We start from the raw sequence: 17,361 nt of genomic DNA, 5'->3' as shown, positions 1-17,361 counted from the left end.
ACAATATAAAGGACCATGAAATTTAACTCTGATCACCCCCTCAGAACCTCTGGCACACTAAGTCACAATCCAGCATGCTTTTCCTACTATTTCTGAAGGGAAAATGAATTCCTTAGAAATAGTGGTTATTGATTCACTGACAATTTCAACATAGAGCGTAAAAATGGATTTCCCATAAAACTTGCCTATGTTTCCCCCCTTCAGACAGTCATTGCCTCTGTGGCCATGACTGTTTCTGCTTCTGGCTGCTCTGTATGTGGATTCTTCTATACCTTTCTCCTTCTCCCACTACAAATAATATTATGGAGGCTGCATCACTCTATTCTAATGTATTGTAATTTTTTCTGTCCCCTATATGTGGTCCTCACTGGAATTTAATTTCATTGAGAGGAGGCAGGGGGCTGTAAGATTATGTTTTTCTCATATTCTTATGCATTGATTTTCCTCCCTGTGAAATAATCAAAATCTAATTATTTAAAGGTATAACTGTTTGGGTATTATAATTGTGTGGGTATAACTGTGTGGGTATTTAGAAAAAAAATGTCAATAGGAAAACCCTTGGTATGCTATTCTTTAAGTCATGATTACCTTTGTCAGAGAAATGCCAACATCACAAAGGGCACAGCTGAATATCCTTTGAGTTCTCCCTTGAGACATACACATATCTGATACTTCTCATGATTTTGTTCTGCAGTGAAAATAAGTTGTTCTCTGGACTGGGTGATGGTCTCTGTCAGCCCGTGTGCGTACAATCGGTATATACTATCTGAGGAATTATCTCTGGGGAGCGGTTGCCCTGTGACTCGGATACAGACATACATATATGATTTTGTATACTCTGTACATGACTGTGGCGTCAGAACAAAGGTGAGAATACTGATTACTTATAAAAATTACTTCTAAAAATTTTAAAGACCTTTCTATGCATGGTGCTAAAATTATTATCCAGTTGTTTTTTAAGAAAAAGTTTTGTTCTAGCTACGGTAATTTGTGGGTAGATGACAATCTAGTTTCTTCCTTGTCATTGAACATTGAGCCAGCAGTGTGCAGAACCTCCCAGCACAGCTGTAGAGACTGGTTGGGGAACTGATTCTCAACCATCTTTGGGCTAATAATGTATTTCATGGAAACTTAGCAAGAGCTTAAATTTTATTCAGTGCTTTATAGAGGTCATTAATCCTCTAAATCCACCCTTGCAGATAGCTACAGAAGAGGGTTCTGTAGTGGTGTCCTGGTGTCCTGTAAAAAGTGCAATAGCCATTTTTTTTTAAAGATTTATTTATTTAATACAAGAACTGGGGTACAAGCCAGATGTGCAGGAGGTTGAGAGGATTCACCAGAGACAGAGTGGGGGACAGAACAGGCAGACTGATGAAATACACTGCTGAGGGGAGCAGCGGCAAGACAGGAGAGGTGTGCCGCTGCCATGTGGGACCCTCGCCGGCCGGCCAGGATGAAACCGGGGCTGCAGAGGCTGCGGACAGCTTCACAGCACTGTGCTCAACTGCCTGCGCCACCAGGGGAGGCCTGCAATAGCCATTTTTAAGATCTTGAATGTTCTCTTCTTCCAATGTGTGTAAGCCTCCTCCGTTACTTAAAATACCTTCTCCTTAAACTTTGTGCTCTCCTAGGTCATTTCAGAGTATACTCTCCTTATTCAAACTGAGCTACACTATATTCCTATAAATACACACTGGGACAGTGAGACAATCCCCCTGGAGTGTCTGACCTCTCGGTGAGTCCTCTTGAATATTTTAGCTTCACCTTATCAGCTGCTTCTGCAGATTATAAAGACTATAAACTCCCTTATAAGCATCATACTGAACAAGCACCACAGGAACATTTGTAAAAGTGTTTTCTTATTTTTAAAAAGATTTTATTTATGCATACAAGAACTGGGGTGTAGGCCAGAGGTGTGGGGGGTGAGAGGATTCACCAGAGACAGAGTGGGGAGCAGAACAGGCAGACTGACTGAAATACACTGCTGAGGGGAGCAGCAGGCAAGACAGGAGAGGACTGCTGCACCATGTGGGTAGCTCCCTGACTGGGGATTGAACTGAGCCTGCAGTGGATGCCGATAGTGTGATAGTGCTGAGACCTTAACCCCTGCACCACCAAGGAGGCCCTATCTTTATTTTTCAAACGTAATATTCATTTTATCAAAGCAAAGCATGTGTTGAGTTTGCCCGGTCCTAACAATCTAATGTAACTAGGTCATGTTACAGCTTCCTGAACTATAAACCAGCCAGTAAACACTCAAAATCACCTGGATAAGTAAAGAATTATGCATAGAAACTTTCAGTTTTTAGCTTCATAATGCTTCCCCCCACCACATTTTATAATTGTCGCATTAGAGAGTAAATGGCTAAATGTTAAAGAGAAGACCAACCTCTCATTTAAAAAAATCCAAACTCTTAGAGCTGCAAGGAAGGAAGGAAGGGCTCATCAGCCCAGTCATTCAATGCACTCTGCTTGTGATTTTGTGGAACTAAGTTTGTTGTTGACTTTCAAAGGGACCCCCACATTTTGAGAACTTTGAGACCAGGAAGAGTGGTACATCCTGACACCCTCTTACCATGTCACTGGAATATATGCTTTGAATGTTAATCAATTTGAGTAACCGATGTTGGAAACCACCTGAAAACCACTTGAAAAACAAGAAAACATTTATCCTTGCTTAAGATGTGGAAATAGTTAACATCAAAAATAGTGGCGAGTTTACAGACCAAGAATTTAGAGCTCTGAGCAAATATGCAATATCTTTTAACACAATCAGAGTTTTCTTTTTCTTTGGTATTTTTATTGTTGTATAATATGCATAAAATAAAATTCCCCATTTTTAAGTATAGTTCAGGGGCAGCAAGTGCATTCAGGCCGTGGTGTAACCTTTTCTTGGGGCAAAACCAAGACTGAGGGATTTAATGTCATTTCTAGAAAGCAACTGATTCCTCATAGAAACCAACACTGGAATCTGCACACGCACATGCACAAACACACACACATACACACAAGCACACGCACAGACCTTTTTCATTCTCATATATTACCCTGGGCTTAGAGTAAAGTCAAAAGTTCTGACTTAATATCCTTGGGTCTTGTCATTGGCTAGCAGATTAATAGCAATGAACAAGCATTCTCATTTTAAGAGTAATTACAATGTTTACAACTTACTTTCCTTAGAAATAGGTAATGAAAAGGCCAACAAAACTGGATACACACACACACACACACACACACACACACACATGCCCCTTCTTTATCACTACGACTCTGGGTCTGATTGTTTCACAAATTTTACTTACCATCCTTAGGGTCCATTTTCCTAAGTCTGTTTTTCTGGGCACTCTCCTTGCACCTAGTAGTGAAAGCTTATAACTCATCCATTATCCAGACGGCCAGGCTCTATGGCACACTCCTAATTCTGTGTTGAAAATGCCCATGCTATTAAATGGTGGCAAAAGTGGCCCGTCCCCAAGTTTAGAGTCAGCAAGGCTTGGTACTGAGGATGCCAACCTCTCTGATGTCTGTTTCTCTTTTTTTAGGAAATCAGTGTGGCTTATACCAGTTTCTACAGAGGATGAAATAAAAGTGGATCCCAGTCCTTTTATGACTGACTTTGAGACTACACCTGAGGAGATAGGATTACTAAGTGACTCCCTCGTTAAAGAGAAATGGAAAACTGGAAATGGACTCACAAAATTTGCTAGAAAAACAAAGTTTTTTTCATGCAAAAGAAGTAATTGGTATCAACCATACTTCAGATGTCAGAGTCCCTTAAAATCCTAATTCACTGGAGTTCCTGACATAATGAAGTGGTATTTTTAACATATTTTTAATCATTAGGGGTATGGATTATTCAACTATTAACTTATAAGTAATGCTACCCATTAAATTTTATTTTCTGTTCTCTGTTGTAGATCCAGCAACATGTTCTCCATGACAACAACTTGATCAATTTCACAGGAGCCTTCAAGAAATATGTTCTAAATTTTTTTTTGTAAAAGTAGAAAATTGTTGTATAAAAGGGCCAGGTAGTGCATGTTGTACAGAATTTAAGATGTAACATCTTAACTCCCAGGAAAGACAAAGGGCTTTTATGTGAGGATAATTTATCTTGTGTGGGTCCTCCTAATTAGTAATGTTGAGTCCTAAAAATAACTCAGTATACATTCTATTTGAATAATTGTTGTAGAAGGAAGTTAGATTCATTGTATAGAATTTAAGGGATGATTCCCTTCACTGAAATTTGATGTCAGATGTTTCTTTCTTCTTGATTTAATTCTCCTATACTTGAAATGGCTTGTGATGACTCTCCCACACTTGAAATGACTGATTGTGATGATTCTCCCACACTTGAAATGACTGAATTTGTCAAGCGTCAAATCATTCTGCCACCTAAGAACAAGTCATTAGTTGATCAAATGTTGCTTATGGTTGTTTACTTACTGCTAGTTGGCAGAACAGTGGTACTTTCTGTCACTCTACTGCTACCCTCATTTGTCAGCAAAAAATGGGACTACTTTGCTCCTACTCAAAACTCTTCTTATCGGCAAAGGGGAACTAAATCCAGCAACTCTGGTATCATAGGGATAATACCAACATGGCAAGCAATGATATTTAATAAATGGATTAAAGCAAGCAAGCCAGGAAAAAGAAATCACTCTGAAAATAGTCTAATGTATCCCTTGTGAATAAATGGCTAGAATATAGACTTCCTTCAAATGAAAATTTGTTTTCCTTTTGGAAGTTAGCAACTTGAATTTTGAACTTGATCTTTCATGATCCTAAAAACTAGCCTCCTTGAAAACATCCCTTCTGATAATAAACATCCCTTCTGATAATAATCCCTTCGCATGCCAGAGGAAGAAATCACTGTGAATCTTCTCTTGACAACAGTTTCTCATAACCTTCCTCTCTGGAATTGAAGAGGTTTCCTTTGTGTGCATTTATTTTGAAGGTAGGTACAGATCTTAGTTGCTAAGGCCTTCACATTCTGTCACAATCTTTATACTGTTGTCCAAGGTGGGTACTATGATTTTAAATTTGCAAATGTGATAACTGAAGAGCTTTAGTAACTTCCTTTCAGCACTCTTTCTGCAGCTCTAAATTTAAAGCAAACATGTTGAAATGAACTACTTTTCTTTTTCACTTCCTCCTATTTCTTCCTCTTTTTCTCTTAAGCAGTTTTTTAAGTAGTGTTTTTTAACTGAGGGACATTGGCTCGCAACATTGTATACAACTTAGGGGTATATAGGTTTATACCCCCTCAGATGTCCAGGATGACCCCACAGCCACCACCAAGCACCCATAGTCCTCTACCACATCCTTTGGTCCTCTTCCCCATTTGCTCCCCTTCTGCCACACTTCCTCCTCTGGTGACCTCAACTCTTCAGGTATCTAGGGTTTGTTTTGGTTTAGTTTTTTAGTTGTTCCTTTGTTTACTTTTTTTATATTCTACTTATGAGTGAAATCATCAGGCATTTATTTTTCTCTTTCTGACTTCTTTCATTTGGCACAATCTCCTCCAGTTCCACTTATATTGCTGCAAATGCAAGATTTCATCTCTTCTTGTTTATGACTGAGTAGTATTCCATTGTCTACATATACCATACCTTCCTCATCCCCTCATCTGCTGTTGGGCACTGAAGTTGCTTCCATCCCTTGGGTATTATAAAAGGGCTGTAATGAACATTATCCTTTATAATAAACCTTTCTAGTCCTTCCTTTCCTCTTCTATTTCATTTGCAAAGTCTCTGGCTATAACGAGGTGGGGGAATCATAACTCTCACTGCTCTCCCTTTAGTTATTTCTCTCTAGGTCTCTGTGGTCAGTCCCCTCAGCACTCAGGCAGGTCCTTCAGAGACTCTGCCATGGGTTCAGGTGCCAACCCTGGTCACAGAGCACTTGTGTGTTCAGTTTTTCTGGTTGCTGGGACCATGCACACAGATTTCGTCTCCCTGTGCCCATGTTCTTCAGCCATGATGTCTGGCCCTCCTCTTTCCTGACCAAGTCCCTATTTATTCTCCAGTTTCTAGAACTAGGATCTTTCCTGTTTTGCTATGAATATTCTTCATGCTGGGGTCACTGAGGCCCCAGGACAATCTGGGCTTCACCCCATTCAGAATCTGGGTTTTGCTCTCAGCTTGGCTGGTTTCTCTGTGATGTTAAGCAAGCTGGTTAGCATTTCAAGGCCATAGTTTTCTCTTCTGTGAAACTGCATTAACAGTTGTACTACAGGCCTCAAGCAATGCTTCATTCCATGCTGTTATAACTTGGAGAAAATAAAAACTCCTGGCCAGTTGAACAAAATGTTCAATGATCTGGTTTCCTTATGTGGAGTTTTACTTCAAGTTGTAGTTCTTAGGAACCCATCTCTGTCCCTAGATCTTGGACTATTGGGAGGATGCAATGAGTTAATGCAACTAAAGCATTTAGAACAGTGTTACATGAAATCATTCCAAGCATTTAAAACACAATTAGCATCATCTGGCCCATGAACCTCTCCAAGCCTGTGAGAATCCAATACGACTCCCCCCGCCCATTAGACCTTACTCTTCCTTTGTCTTTTCTGCCTATGCGAAAAACTGTCCTACCTCCATTCTACAACACTTTCCCACCCACTCATCCACTGCATTTTCTGTTTGCATTTTTCCCTCCAACATTGTGTTAAGCAACATCCCAAACCAAGAACAGTTACTGCTGGCCTGAGTTTCTTCATCAGCACTAAGCTTTCAAGAAGCACAGGCCTCAAAACAGATGCAGTGTGGTGCGAACATTCCCTAATCTGCCAACAGAACAGTTCACCTACTCCAGCAAGGTGTTGCGTCAGGCAAAGGAACGTTAAGCTGAGGAGGAATAGACTCTAGGACCACTACTGAGTCTCCTGCTCACAACAAGATGGGCTTCAGAGGAGAGAAGTCTGCCAGAGCCCGAAGCCTCTGAGGTAAACCTTCTAGACTCCTCTCCACAGATAGCCCCCTTCTCTACTATCCGTTAAAGGGACCACCCCCTGGGCCACTGGGAATGTCTGCCAAGATTTCTGTTTGGTTGTGAATATTTGGAACATTTGGCTGTGAGGATGGCTTCTACTTAGAATTTGATTGTTACCTGATGCCAGAGTAAGAAATGTTAGACATAATTGTAGTTAATTCTTTGGAAAGACATGGGCATGGATACACACACACACACACATATACAAACATGCACACAAACACACAGGAATTTTATATATATTAAATCCAAGTGGCTGAACCCAGATGTGTCTGCCAGCTTTGGTAATAAGAGACAGTCTCGACATGCCTGAAGTATGAGATTTGGTGAGTGAGTTTCTGCATAAGCTCAAAGGGACAGTATCAGGAAATGATACTCCAGAAACAGGTTGCCAGGTTCTGGTCCCTGATTCTTGAGATTGTTGGCTGTGTGGCCTCAGACAAGTTACTTAACTCCTCTGGTGCCCACTTTCTTCATTTGTAAAATGGAACCTATTCACGTAGAGGTTATGAGCGTTAAATTGGTTAACCAGAGTAAATGCTGAACGCCTTATACATACTGGAACTAGATAAGGGAACTCAATTGGGGAACTCTTAGGACTCTCTCCCTGGTATTTATGGTTATTTTAAAGTCAATTTTAATAATGTGGTTAGATTTCTTCCCTCCAGAACACCTCTGGATTTTCCTGTATAAGGTGCTCTGGTGGTTACAAACATATTTTTCATTATCATCCATAAGGCTGGCCAAAAATCAGCTATTATCAAGTATATATTAGCCATATGGTAGGCACTGAGCTCAGCCCTGGAGTTAGAATAATCAGACAGCAGGACCCCGACAAGTGTCTAGTCACTTGACTGTTAAGAAGTTTGAGAAGGAAAGATTTTGAGTCAAGACTTGACCAGAAGTAAAAAAGACTTCCCTTTTAAGGGAAGTTCTGCCATGCTCAGAGCCAGTCTGGAAGAAGAGAGAAACTGCCTAGGTGGAGGCTGGGAGAAAGATGTTCCAGGAAGTAGTACCAAGGAGGGTCAAACCTTTGGGAGGACTGAAAAGAGTAAAAAATCCTAGAGTGAGTTTTGCAGAGAGGGAAGAGTAAGGGGTGAAGCTGGAAACAGAGGCAAGAAGTTACTCTCTGGGGCCTCCCCGGTGGTGCAGCAGTTGAGCGCTGGGTTGCGAAGCTGCCCGCAGCCTCTGCAGCGCCGGTTCGAACCCCGGCCACCGGAGGAGGGTCCCACATGGCGCGCAGACCTCTCCTGCCGCCCGCTGCTCCCCTCAGCAGTGTACTTCGGTCCTTCTGCCTGCTCTGCTCCCCGCTCTGGCTCTGGTGAATTCTCTCACCCTCCCGCGCTTCTGACTGTACCCAGTGCTTGTATAAATAAATAACTAAATCTTTAAAAAAAAAGAAAAAAAAAAAAGAAGTAACTCTCTGATCTTGAAGGACCAGTGCCTCTCACCTCACTTACGTTAGAAGTTGTATCTGATACATATGTATTTCCCAGTGGATTAATTTTTAGCTTGGGATTTGCAAGGGGATGTTCAACTTAGGTAAGAGATTTAAAGATTATTCTCCTTTTGGCCTTTTAAAATTATTGTTCATCTTGCACAGAATATATTAGGCATTCATTGAAATGGTTTGTTATCAATATGTTTTCCCCTCAAGGGTCTTCTGGATTGATGTCATACAACACAAGTTTGAATGCTTCATTATTCTGCATTTCCCTGGTGTCTTTGACTTTTGCTCTCAGGATCAACTTTTGATCATTTCTTTTTTCTCCATTATTGATAGAAGTGTTTTCCAAAATAGATCCCTGTGTAGGCCAATATGAGCCAGACACAGACCTCTAAGCAAGGCTGTGCTGTGTTATTGGAAAATCAAGACGTGATCATATTAAGGATCCGATGCCATTTGTGGTATGGTGTGAGCTTGAGAGTCAAATAAACAAATTATCTGTCCATAATAAGATTGGTTCTTAAAGTAGAATGCCTCTAGCAGGATCTGAACTCATGTATGAACTCTGTAAATTTGGGTAAGTTACTCAATCTGCTTATGCCTCCATTTCCTCATCTTTATATATTTTTTAAAGATTTATTTATTTATTTATATAAGCACTGGGCACAGTCAGAAGCGCAGGAGGGTGAGAGGATTCACCAGAGCCAGAGCGGGGAGCAGAGCAGGCAGAAGGACCGAAGTACACTGCTGAGGGGAGCAGCGGGTGGCAGGAGAGGTCTGCACACCATGTGGGACTCTCCTCCGGTGGCCGGGGAGCAGCTGGGGATCGAACCAGCGCTGCAGAGGCTGTGGGCAGCCTCGCAACCCAGTGCTCAACCGCTGTGTCACCAGGGAGGCCCCATTTCCTCATCTTTTAAAATGGAAATAACATCGCAACATGGAATTTGAATGATATCTTCTGTTTTTAGAATGTGACTACAGCCATCTTCCTCTTGTAAGAGATTGTGCTCACTGCAACTATAGGCTGTGGTTGTCCAGCACAGATTGAAAGAGAGGCAGGGAGAGAGAAACATAGATGCATGTGAAGACAAGAAGGGAATCACTCACGATTCCAGAGTTAAGTGAGGTGCCCAGATCAACATTACTGGTCTGCTGTCTGCTGCTCCAAGACATAACTGAATTGAACAATGTACAAACTCTGTTGTTCTGTTCCCTTGCCCTATTTGTGCAGTCATTTTAATGTATGCAGAAAATTCAGCCCTTCTGTTCTATTCAAAAGTATTATTAGCTAGTGGGAAAAGGGAAAACATCAAGCCTTTGGATTTCCTTTCTATCACAGCCACTGACAATCACAAATGGCCTCCCAAGAAGCTGATAGCGCAGAGCTGGGGACAGCCAGCGCAGAGCTGGGGACAGCCCCTGCAGATGGTGCCCCAGGAAGCCACGTGGAACCAGAGGGGGTGACTGATTCGACATACCAGCCCATTGATAGATCACAGAAAGACCAGAAGGGGGAGCTGCAAGCCCTGGGGGTAAGTCAACCTTTGTTAAAAAGTTGATTTAAGAAAATAAACACCGAGTGGAAAATCTTCTGTGCCCATGAGGGGGGTATTTTGAGTAACTCACCCCTAAGTCTATGACGTTGCTCCGTTAAGGTAAGACTGGGTGTGTTGTAGACCTGAGGTGGAGAATTGCAGAGGCTAATCTCATGGTTGAGAATATCCTTACCGTGAGGGGGAATGAGCTCCAGTTGGGCTATCCACATTGGAAGACTGAGTTCTATGAGCTCATTTCACATTTTAAACTTAAAAATTGGGGGAAGGGCAGGCCTCCTCCATGGTGCAGTGGGTTAAGTACAGCGCTGTGAAGCTGTCCCCTTTCTCTGCAGCATGGGTTCAATTCCCAGCTGGCCAGGGAGCTACCCATATGGCGCGGCAGACCTCTCCTGTCTCGCCCGCTGCTCCCCTCAGCAGTGTACTTTGGTCAATCTGCCTGTTCTGTTCCCCACTCTGTCTCTGGTGAATCCTCTCACCCTCCTGCGCCTCTGACCTATACCCCAGTTCTTGGATAAAAATAAATAAATCTTAAAAAAAAAATTGGGTAGAGGGCCAGGTAAAGGAAATGCTGCTTACCAGCTTTCCATCTTCGTCACATTATGGCCCCAAAGCAAGTCGGGAAGATGTCTGGACTGTTTATCAGCCTGCTGATCTAGTTTATCAGTCATTGCTCCTTTGCTCTTTCTGAAAGTAAGGTGAGAGTGAACAGAAGTAAGGGGAGTGGTGAAAGGCAGGGTTGCCATGGAAACTGGTGGGTAGCGTAAAGAACCAAAAAATCTCGGTCATTGAGGGTTGGCTTCTTCTCACCATTTCAAGTACTGACTACTCCCTTTGGAGGAAAATTAAAAAGGTCTCCACTCCAAGTCCAGTCGGTTATGACTATTGTTCTCCCTGCCTCGTCCTTCTTACAGGCCATCCAGATCCTGACAGGAGCCATGGTTCTGGTGCTGGGTGTTCTTCTGGGTTTCTTACAATATGTAGCCCACCTCTTCAGGCACTACTTCTTCATCTTCTACACAGGCTACCCGCTGTGGGGAGCTGTGTTTGTGAGTAACCCAGTCCCCTGACCACTGGTCATTTCTTAGATACCAACTGGCAAGATGCATTTGATAATTGTTCTTGGAAAAGTTATCAGAAAGTTGCATATTGTGGGCTTGGTTTGTAATTCTTGAAACACACAAAAAGTTTGAAGTACAAAGCATGTTTGTAGTTAAGAAATCAAGTCCCAAGCATTAACGTAATATCTATGCATTATCCTTATGGATGTTGAGAGCGTTGGATGGAAACGAGCGTTGGTGAATCTCCTTGCAAGCATGAGATTGTGTTGGGAGAAAAGATGCCTGCTGATTACTGTTTGAAAATCAGAAGAATCACATTTCCTATTTAGATCAAAATGTCATCAAAGTAATGAGCTTTGGGTCTAGGTGATTTTAAAATTTATTAATTTAGCCTTGTCACCAGATGGTTCATTTTTTTTAAAGTAGTTAATAGGAACTCTTTATTAATCAGCCACTTTTGTTTACTTATTTGTTTACCCTGGTACCAGATCTTTGAGAAATGATAGCTGTTCGGTCTTGGATTGAATATGAAAGCAAAGATGCACCATGAAATCTAAGATGGGACAATTTGGTTGAAAACAGTGATTACAAGATGTAATTGTCCAATAAGGAAAATGAATATAACAAGTCTTGGACTCTAATTTATCCATGCTTTTATTTTCTCAAAATCAAAAAGCTTCCAATCTCCTTTAAGAAGAAATTGCTCATAATTTGGCCAAAATCAGATCTCATATTATGACAAAAGACTGTATATTTTTTCTGGATATAGTCCAAGACATGTGATTTGCACTTAATATTTCTGAAATTTTAAAAATTTGATATCATCATTTTGATGAAATAGAGTCTGAATTTTTCTTCCCCATGTTGTATAAAAGAAATGAAGAAATGAAGTGTTTTGATTATTCAATTGGAAAAGAGTTTTCTTTTCTCAGAAAGTGGGTTCAGTTTGTTAAAAAAAAAAAAAAAAGAGCCACAGTCAGGGAGCCAGTGTTTCATTCTTTAAGCATCAAGATTCAACCTAACCATTGCATTCCCATTGCTGGAAGCTTCTCTCTGGCTCCCTACACAAAGTCAAATCTAAGGTCCGTGACATGGTACAAAGCCCTTCATTCTGGCCTCCCCAAGGGTTCACACCTCTGCTGCTCACCCAGGTGCTCCCTCACCCCCAGCAAGCCCCACTCTGGGTGCTGACAGTGTGATTCCTTCTATTCACCCAATATTTCTCTTACTAATCTTTATTAACTACAACTTTGGAAAAGATAGTTGAATGATCACCTTTTGTTTTCCTCACTAGGATGGTAGAAATAAGATGAGGGCTCTTTGGGTCACTGTGAAATTAAATGGAAAAATGAATACAAAATGAAATCAAAATATTTATAAAAACCTTAGCTATAGTTAATAAGTTGAATGCTGTGTGCTGAACATACAGCTAAGCCCTTGATGTATATATTATTGCATTTTATCCCTATAGACTACAGGTGATTGATGATAACATAGGGATATAAACGCCATTTGCAGATAAAGACTCTGATACAAAGGGGGCCTGAGAATTTGTCTAAGGTTACAGAATGAATTCAGCTGAAGACAGACTGTGAATACAGAGCGTGTGCTCCTAACCACATCTCTGTAATGCCTCCGGAAGGTCCTGTGATTATGTCTTTATTACTTGAAACAGAGCTCCAAACCTTCTTGTTTCTATTCCACTAGAATTGAGCAACTGAATTTTATGAAGCAAGCGTTTGCTTCATGGTATTGGCAATTGTTTCTTCGAATCAAAGAATGTCTTGGTAAATGCATGTGAGGTTTATGAAGTGAAAAACCAGAATGAAGTTTTGAGAAAACTTGGACATATAGAGAATTATCAAAATTAGAGTTATGGAAACTATTACATGTCAAAAATGTAATTTGAAAAGTAGTGGATATATAGATATAAACATCCACATTTGTAAAGGATCTTTTAGAAAATCCAATGCAATAAATTAATCCCTTATCTGAAGCTTGGGCAAGAATATGAGAATGAAAATAGATACTTATACTAATAAATATATAAATAAACATGATATACATGTTTATACAAATAAATATTATGTACATTTGATATAATATAAAATACAGGCGTAATGATTATGATATTACACATAGCTCTGAAACATATATACTATCACAAAACAATGTTACCTCAACAAAAAATAAATAAAAATAATTATATTATGTTTTTAAAGCATGCACACTTCCATAAGCCTGTAAAAAATCAGATATAAAACAAAAAGATTATAAATTTACTCAAAATGTAAACTAATTTTAAATTTTCATTCATATAAAATAATGAGTAACACTTGCAAGTATACTTCTATATCCTAGGATATGAATTTAAAAACAAGTTTTGAACACATATTTCTAGATATCTGCTAATCCAAGGAGGGCCAAGAAAAAAAAAATGGTGGAGACTTAATATTCCCTCTCTCTTTCATTTCCTATTTTAAACAGTTTATTAGTTCAGGATCCCTTTCTGTTGCAGCTGGGAGAAAACCCACAAGAATGATGGTAAGTGGTAGTTCATCCTCTTTTTCTATGATGATAGGAGTACAAATATTAGCCATTCATAGAGGTTGGTGAATCCAACTGACAGAGTTTCATTTAATGCACAAAAAAAATTATTTTTTTTCTTAAGACATTCAGATGGTACAGGATTAAAGTATCATAGGTATGGAATATGATGATGCTTACTAGAATGTTACTAGATGTTTACTAGAAAAATATGATGTATCTGAAGCTTACAAAAGGATTTCTTGATTTTTTTTTGCGCGTGGCTAAATTTAACCAATTCTAATTATTTGAGTGTATGTTCTCCTACCACTAGTTCTATAACTGAAAGTCAAAACTATCCATTTACTGACTCATTGAACAGTTACTAAGTCTCACCAAACCACCTGCCCACTTATACTGCTTTCCTAGTCCACCCACTCTCCCTCGCTGACTCACTCAACTTGACACACACTATTCCAGCACCAGTCCCTTTTCTCCCATCTTTACTCTCTGTTGATCCTGCTATTCTGAGAAAACTCAAGGTGTCAAGAGCATTTTCAGGCTCCCCCCCACAACCCGCCCCGCCACCCACATTGTAAATATACTTAGTGGACCAGAGCTGCATCAATACATCTTGCATCCTAACCTCTTGCCTTAGGTGACCTTTCTGTGATTTTCCTAAGAGCCACTGCCTGTACTTGAATACTGGGTTCCATTCCTTTTACCTACACAAGTACTTCACAATAATTTGTCTCTACTAGATCATTTTGATCTGCCTTTAATCATCCAATTACTGTTTTCAGCTTAAAAGAAAAAAAATATCTTGACCTTATTTTTTCCTGTTAGCAATAAGCACAATTCATTCTTCCTCCTGTAGCCAAACTCCTTAAAGGAATTTAGTAGACTCCATCCCCACTTCTTATCTACCTAGTTTCAACTAACTCCATTCCCATGAGGTCTTATTTTCCTACCTACCACACCTCTGTTACTGTTTTCCTAAAGATCCCTGAAGTCCCCACCATAACATTGACTCCATGGAACAGGTCCATGTTGTAGGAGTTGAATCTCAGTCCTCATCTAACTTCACCCCTGAGCAATGGTTGGCATATAGTTGGTAACTCATTCCTCCTTCCAATAATCTCTTCATTTGGCTTTCTTTCATTTGACATGATTGGTTTCTCTCCATCTATTTCATTTTCCCCTAATTTTTTCCTTTGTCTTTGCTGCTGGAATTTCAGCGCTGTGAAGGTGGGATAGTTTTTTGTTCCTGGATGTCTTCCCAGCAAGTGGGATATTGTTTGGTGTGTAAGCAACCTTCTGTTGATATTTGTGAAATTAATTGTAGTGACGCAAATGAAGTATGTGCTGTCTGTGTTCATTGAGACGTTGTTTTCTTTTTCAGATGCAAAACAGTTTTGGGATGAACATTGCCAGTGCAACAATTGCACTGGTTGGATTTGTTTTTCTCTCCATAAATTTAGCAGTGAATAAGCAGTCTCTCAAGAGCTGTCAGTCTTTACAGTCACCAGAATTGTGCATTTACATGGGCTCCTCATCAAATGTATGTTTTTTAAAAATTATGTTTTTTTATAAAATATTTCAAACCATCCAAAGTATACTGAAAATGATATAGCAGGTGCCTTGCTACCTTGATAATATAGCAGGTACCTTGCTACCTTGACTCTGAAAATGAGACAAGTTTCTATGTTTCAGTTTTCTCATTTTTGAAGTAAGGATACTGATAATATCCATTCCATAGGGTTGGTCTAAGGAGGAAATAGTTAATACTGGAGAAGCAATTTAAGATATGTTTAACATGTTGTTAGTTTATTATTACTGTCATGATCGCTGCTACTATTATATTCCCCAGAGAAATTAATTTTTTTGAATTTTATTTTATATCTTAATTACTAAAGCTAATTTGGGAGATTTACAGCTTTTTCCATGGTCTGGGACTGTCAAATAATGACTTATTAAAGTTTCAAATGAATCCACTTTTGAATTTATTTGAATATGGTATTTTCAAAGGGAAGGTCTTTCATATCCCTTCCAAATTATTTTTTGCTTGTTTTCTGTTTTTCTCCCTGCCCTGAGGTCAACTTAGAAATATAGACTTGCCTTCAAATTTGTCCATTTTCATCATGATGCTCTATGAGCTATTTTTACTGACTTATTCTTAATTCTCTTATGAGCTGACACTCCTCATGAAACACTTTGTCCTCATTATCTTGATTATATTTTTTATTTATCTAAGTTTGCATTTATATGGGTCTGATTTTTTTCAATGGATTTTGTGGGCTTTTTCCCTCCAAAGCAATTTGTGTTACCTCTTCTATTTGTCTTCCACGATAATCAAAATATCACTAGACCAGTAACTTTGTGCTTAATATTTCAGCTTAGTGTTTTAGTTCCTAGCAATAGTGCAAATGCTTAGCCCTCTATGAAGTATTTTTAATGAAATGGTAGTGTTCAAATCCTGTTCATTTTCCTGAACTGTTTACTACTCTCCTGTTTACTTCTTCAATTTGTAGTTCAAATTTGTGAATACTAGCGAAAGTATCAGAATTTTGATTGTGCAGTTTCATCCCCCTATGAAGACCCCACATGGGTGACATAGGAACACAACTTGCTTTCCAGGGGAAATGTTCCCACACTTTTAGATTCCCATTGCCTCTCTTCTAGAGTTCTGGTGTATGTGTAAATCTTACACTTCATTCATGGTTGGCTTTGTTCTGTTTTGGGGGAGGGAAATTTTCTAGTCTGGATTTTGCTGGCATTTTGCATCTGAATATTTCTTCTGGTTTGCATCCTGACCTGTAGGGCCTGATGTCTCTAATGCTGCTCCTTACCTTGCTGGAATTGTGCATAACCATTGCTGTCTCAGCCATGTGGTGCAAAGCAAACTGCTGTTATTCAAGAGAGGTGGGTTGTTTACAAGACCTATTTACCTGGTCCCTTTAGGGCTTGAGGTTGTCTCTGAAACTCTTACAATTGGGAAGAATTGTTAACATGATAATGATTTGTGGGGTTCCTGGAGTTAGAAATAGTTTGAAGGTTGGAGATGGATTGAAAGCTAGAAAAGAATTCTGATGTGAGGTCTCCCTGATGGTGCAGGTGGTTGAGCACAGTGCAGTGAAGCTGTCTGCAGCCTCTGCAGTGCGGGTTCAATCCTGGCCAGCAAGGAGATACCCACATGGCGCGGCAGACCTCTCCTGTCTCGCCTGCTGCTCCCCTCAGCAGTGTATTTCAGTCAGTCTGCCTATTCTGTTCCCTGCTCTGTCTTTGGTGAATCTGCTTACCCTCCTGCACATCCTGCCTGTACCCTGGTTCTTGTATGCATGAATGAATAAATCTTTAAAAAAAAGAATTCTGATGTGAACATGTAAGAAGAAACCATAAACTTAATATTGAAGTGAATAATTTTTTAAAATACAGGTAGAATTGTTTCATTATTCTTTGTGACTTGACATTTTCTAGCTGTGTACCCAGAAAAATCACAAATTCTTTCTGAATTTAGGTATCTTACCTATAAAATGCTAACACTTTCTCTGTTTTCTGAGGTTGGTTGTGAGGACTGTGGATAGCACAGCAGTAGTGACTAAAGGAGTATTACTGGCATTGAACTTGATGATGATAGGAAGGGACTGAAGGAGAGGGGAAGTGATGATCTCATTCTTGAAGCTTGATGTTTTATTTCCAGGCAATTTCTTCGCCTCCCGATTCTGTGGAATCAGGAAAACCTCCTGGTGAAGAACAAGGAAACTCAACTGGAAATCCCCAGTGA

The 17,361-nt window shown here is 39.9% G+C and overlaps 1 protein-coding gene across 1 annotated transcript; it reads left to right on the top strand.

Annotated features, from left to right (window-relative positions):
- Positions 1 to 9,792: 9,792 nt before the first annotated feature.
- MS4A3 (membrane spanning 4-domains A3) lies at positions 9,793 to 17,361 on the top strand (the record flags this gene model as incomplete). Its single annotated transcript, XM_084254439.1, has 6 exons — positions 9,793 to 9,969; positions 10,905 to 11,039; positions 13,539 to 13,595; positions 14,980 to 15,138; positions 16,398 to 16,499; positions 17,278 to 17,361. The coding sequence occupies 6 exons, from the start codon at positions 9,793 to 9,795 to the stop codon at positions 17,359 to 17,361; spliced, it is 714 nt and encodes a 237-aa protein (XP_084110565.1).

This window comes from Talpa europaea (assembly GCF_964194135.1).
Source record: "Talpa europaea genome assembly, chromosome: 1".
In the NCBI taxonomy this organism is placed as follows: Eukaryota; Metazoa; Chordata; class Mammalia; order Eulipotyphla; family Talpidae; genus Talpa; species Talpa europaea.
Note: the sequence above shows the minus strand (reverse complement) of the source record. Positions and strands in the feature narration are given on the sequence as shown.